Raw genomic sequence first — 4120 nt, 5'->3', positions numbered from 1 at the left:
AATCTATAACTTGGTATTGGAGCCACAAGCCTTATGGTCTTTAAAAAATTACTATACAATCTTTTTAATAACTACTATATATACAAGTTAGATATAGATCATCTTTAGTCTTATCAATATTTTTCTTGTATTTTAGTTTTGACTTAAGACTTTTTAGATTCTTTGTAATTAAGAATAATCACTCTAAATTCTTTTAATTTTATATTTATCTTTTATTTTATTACTCTCTATTTTAAAGACAAAAGAATATTATTAATTGGCTTGATTAATTAAATGTGATTTTTAAGAACCAATATAATAAAGAAATCCAAATCAATAGGCTCTAGACAATAGAAGGCAAGTCAAAAATACCAATTCATATTCTATTGGTCATCAACAACTTCTACTTTGTCAATACTCTAGATTTTATAATGCTTTTAAAGATAATAATTTGAAACACAATAGAAAAAAGTCTCAACATTAAGTTTTTTTAATGCTACAATATTAATCTAATTTAAAATAAGCTTTGAAAATTTTGACACCTAAACTAATTCAAATAATAATGGACCTTATTGCAAATTGAAGATATCTTATTTTTTGGCTTTTCTTATTATTCCATAAGCCAATACCTTTGATTCTTGGACAATATTTTATTGTAACTATGGTCCATCTCAAACAGCTTTATGAGAGATGCTAATTAATTATTTCTAATTGGTTTCAAAATCAAGAATATTCTAACTATAGTTTACAACCTTGTTCACTACTACATTAAATTTTGACTCTTAAGAAAAAATAAAACCAAATTGTCTTTACTTTATAGCAATGGATCTAAGATTAAATAACCAATGCAAATTGTCAACACTAAATAAAGAACCTAATTACCTAATTAATGGAAGTACAATGACACATTAAAAACCTTCAAAGACATAAAAAATTCATCACCTCCAACAACCTTAAAATCAAGTTGTTCATAACAAGGCTAACGTGTTACACAAATTAGTCATGGTCAATATAACTCAATTCAACACTTGTTTAAGCGACCTTGAAAATGCAATATGTATGCCCTCTCACCATCACAAAGAGTGCAAATCCAAACTCCTCTTGATCTAATATGCTTACCAAAGGTTGGCTTTGGAAGCCAGCAAACTCCAAGCACCACATCTTACAGGAAGCGCATATCAACTCTAAATAACAGTTTTTAATTAAAGTCCTAGCCACAAATTCCATTTCAGATTTCATCTGAAGTCCCGCTTCTAATTCAATCGATTATCTTGGTTTTTGGAATTCATTCAGTACGAGCTGCGGCTTTGCCGAGTTGTGACAGATGAGCGATGCACCATGAGGAATCCAGGTTTGCACGACGTTCGATTTCTGGTCATAATCAGTAAATCTGAATGATTGGTAGGTTGATATATTTAGCACTTATATATAAAAGAATTTCGTTACATGTAACTTCCTGGGCCATGGCTTTTGATACTGTGCAGAAATGTGTCGAGTGTGATGGAATTATCCAGAGAAATGTAGAAGTAGCTAAAAGTGTAATTGTCTTGCCGCGTACTCCTACCTAGTTTGGGAGCTTGTGATCTACCTCCTTTACATCAAAGCGGCTAAATTGAAAGCTTGTTTAAGATGATACACGCTAACTTTTGTTCCTGGTCGGTGCTCTGTTGGTGACCTACCCGGACATCCATGTAGCTGAAACTAGAAAAGCTTCGGCAAATAGTACTTCCGTCGAATTTTTATTGGAATTCATGTTACACGAAGCAGAGGGGAGCTGGATCAGCGATTCCCAAGGTAATTGCTTTGAAACAAATGAGGAAGCTTAGCAATAGATGCATCTCAGAGGGTGAACCGACTTTGATTCTTCGAGACTCTTCCTGTTCTTTCTGGAGAGTCCAACATCTACACTGAAAAGTCCCACGTCTCACCACTTACAAATCGTATAAATGTATCACTGAGATCATCCCAAATCATATCGATCACTTTCAAATCTTCCTGTTTTGCAGCTGCATCTCGAAGAACTGAGGCACATCTGAGCTCGCAGCTTCACCCTTGACTATTTTTTTTGATTGAGCTCACTGTTCTTGAATCATCAGTCGTTTACCGTCCAGTTAGATTCGACACACTAGAGGATGGTTCTCGTTTTGTCACAGTGGTTTGGGCGAGGTTGCGCCAAGTGTTCAACGTTAGGCTTGTACAGTCCAATGTTCCCCGATCTTGTTATTGTCAAAGTTCCTTTACATAGACAGTCTTGTGCGCCAGCGAGTAGCCCTGCCGTTCACAACACCCGTGCAGTGAGATGGGATGAAACAGCAGAGGCTCATGTCTTCAAGCTTCGCCTTCCAGGTATGTATGGAAAGTTATCTTGGTCCAGAACTTGATTTTCTGAACTACAATTATCTTCGATACAAGTTTGTCCATAATTTGCAGCCAATATTACCATTGTGTGCAGTATGCATGACTTACTTTACGTAATGTACAGGACTAAAGAAGGAGGACCTGAACGTTCAGATAGATGATCGGATTCTATACATCAGTTACAACAGTGAGCCCAAAATCGATAAAAAGGAGGATGAAGCGTTGTCCAGCTCCCAGAGTAAAGAGAAGAAATCTGGAAGCTGCAGCTTTAAGCGCAAGTTCAAGCTTCCAGAGAATGCAGACTTGGAGCAAATCAAAGCTGATGTAACCAATGAGACTTTAACAATCACTGTACCTAAGCTCGCGATGAAGTCACCAGAGATTTGCATAATCAATGTGAAAAGTAGTGATCCGGCAGCAACCCCACATGCCACCTCATCGACGACTCCATCAGATAAGTCCAAGGCTGCCAATGGATCCCAATGTCCCTCAACCTAGTGCACAACCTGACATCATCGCTCAGTTGTTGTTGTAAAAGTTCATCACTACTCAATGAGCTTAAATTACATATACGTTAGGAATAGATCACAGCATGGATACATACCAGACAGGGCTGATTCTATTGGTTGGGACCTTAAAGATTTCTAAGAACTAAGTTGCTAGGATCCACCAAGAATCAAGTGATTAAAGATTTTCAATAACCATCTCTTTCCTTTTCTTAGACTTTTGATTTAGCTTTGGAAGTAAACAATCATTTCAATGGATAGGTTTGATTTCAAATTTTTAAACCAAGACCAACCAATCTCTAACTATTACAATTCCATTAATAAAGATGATCATTTTAAGGACTTCAAACCTCCAAATACTTAACTTATAACATTTAATTTGATAATATCTTTTAGAGAAGCTTCTTAGAAGCTCTATATATGTAGATTTGTCTTTCAAAGTACATACAAGAGATAAATAAGATGAAGACTTAGCAAACACGTTGACTATGTATTGCACATGTTGATCACTTGCTTTATAAGATGGCCTCATGTTGCACATATTGATCACTTGTATAATTTGGCCATGTGGCACACATATTGGAAACTTATATTGCAAATTATATACATGTTCTATAAGTTGAGCACATGTTAGATGATCTGTAAAATGCCACCATATAGGTCTTTAATTAGATAGTATATATGGAGGTTAAATTTATAATATTTGTTATTGTTGTTGACTATCAAAAGATATTATATTAAAAATAAAGACATAATTTGTATCTAAATTTTAAAGAACTTTTTTTAAGATATTAAAGGTTGATATAAAAGCATCACTATCTTTCTATCTTAAAATTGATAGACAAATAAAGAAAATAATTCAAATGTTAGAATAGTATTTTTAACATACTATCAATTGCTATTAAGATAACTAGATAATTTTTTAAAAATTAGAAAAAATTCTTGTACTAACATGATATATTCTTCTATTGAAGAATCACCATTCTATGCTAATTATGCTTATTATCTATATATTATTTCATTTTATTTTTTTAAAATAGATTATTTTTTAGTAAAAGATTTTATAATTTTATAAAATCAATAAGAAAAAAATATCAATAAGAAAAAAATCAAGGCATTATTAAAGGAAGATCAATAAGAAAAAAATATCAATAAGAATATTATTGGTCTTTCTATAATAATGATTGATAATTATTTTAATTGATATTTTTATTATTAATTTCTATATAAAATAAATAAAACAATGAAAATATAAATAAAAATATCAAATTCTATTC

The 4120-nt window shown here is 32.6% G+C and overlaps 1 protein-coding gene across 1 annotated transcript; it reads left to right on the top strand.

The window, feature by feature from the left end:
• The first annotated feature begins 1944 nt into the window (after positions 1-1944).
• Positions 1945-3045, top strand: LOC112275786 (18.1 kDa class I heat shock protein). The gene is made up of 2 exons (XM_024506426.3): positions 1945-2325; positions 2462-3045. Exons 1-2 carry the CDS (start codon positions 2112-2114, stop codon positions 2833-2835), a joined length of 588 nt encoding a protein of 195 aa, XP_024362194.1. The 5' UTR covers positions 1945-2111; the 3' UTR covers positions 2836-3045.
• The last annotated feature ends 1075 nt before the right edge of the window (positions 3046-4120 follow it).

This window comes from Physcomitrium patens, chromosome 23, assembly GCF_059467195.1.
Source record: "Physcomitrium patens ecotype Gransden chromosome 23, ASM5946719v1, whole genome shotgun sequence".
Lineage (NCBI taxonomy): Eukaryota > Viridiplantae > Streptophyta > Bryopsida > Funariales > Funariaceae > Physcomitrium > Physcomitrium patens.
The sequence above is the reverse complement of the archived record's forward strand: the minus strand, read 5'-3'. Positions and strand labels throughout refer to the sequence as shown.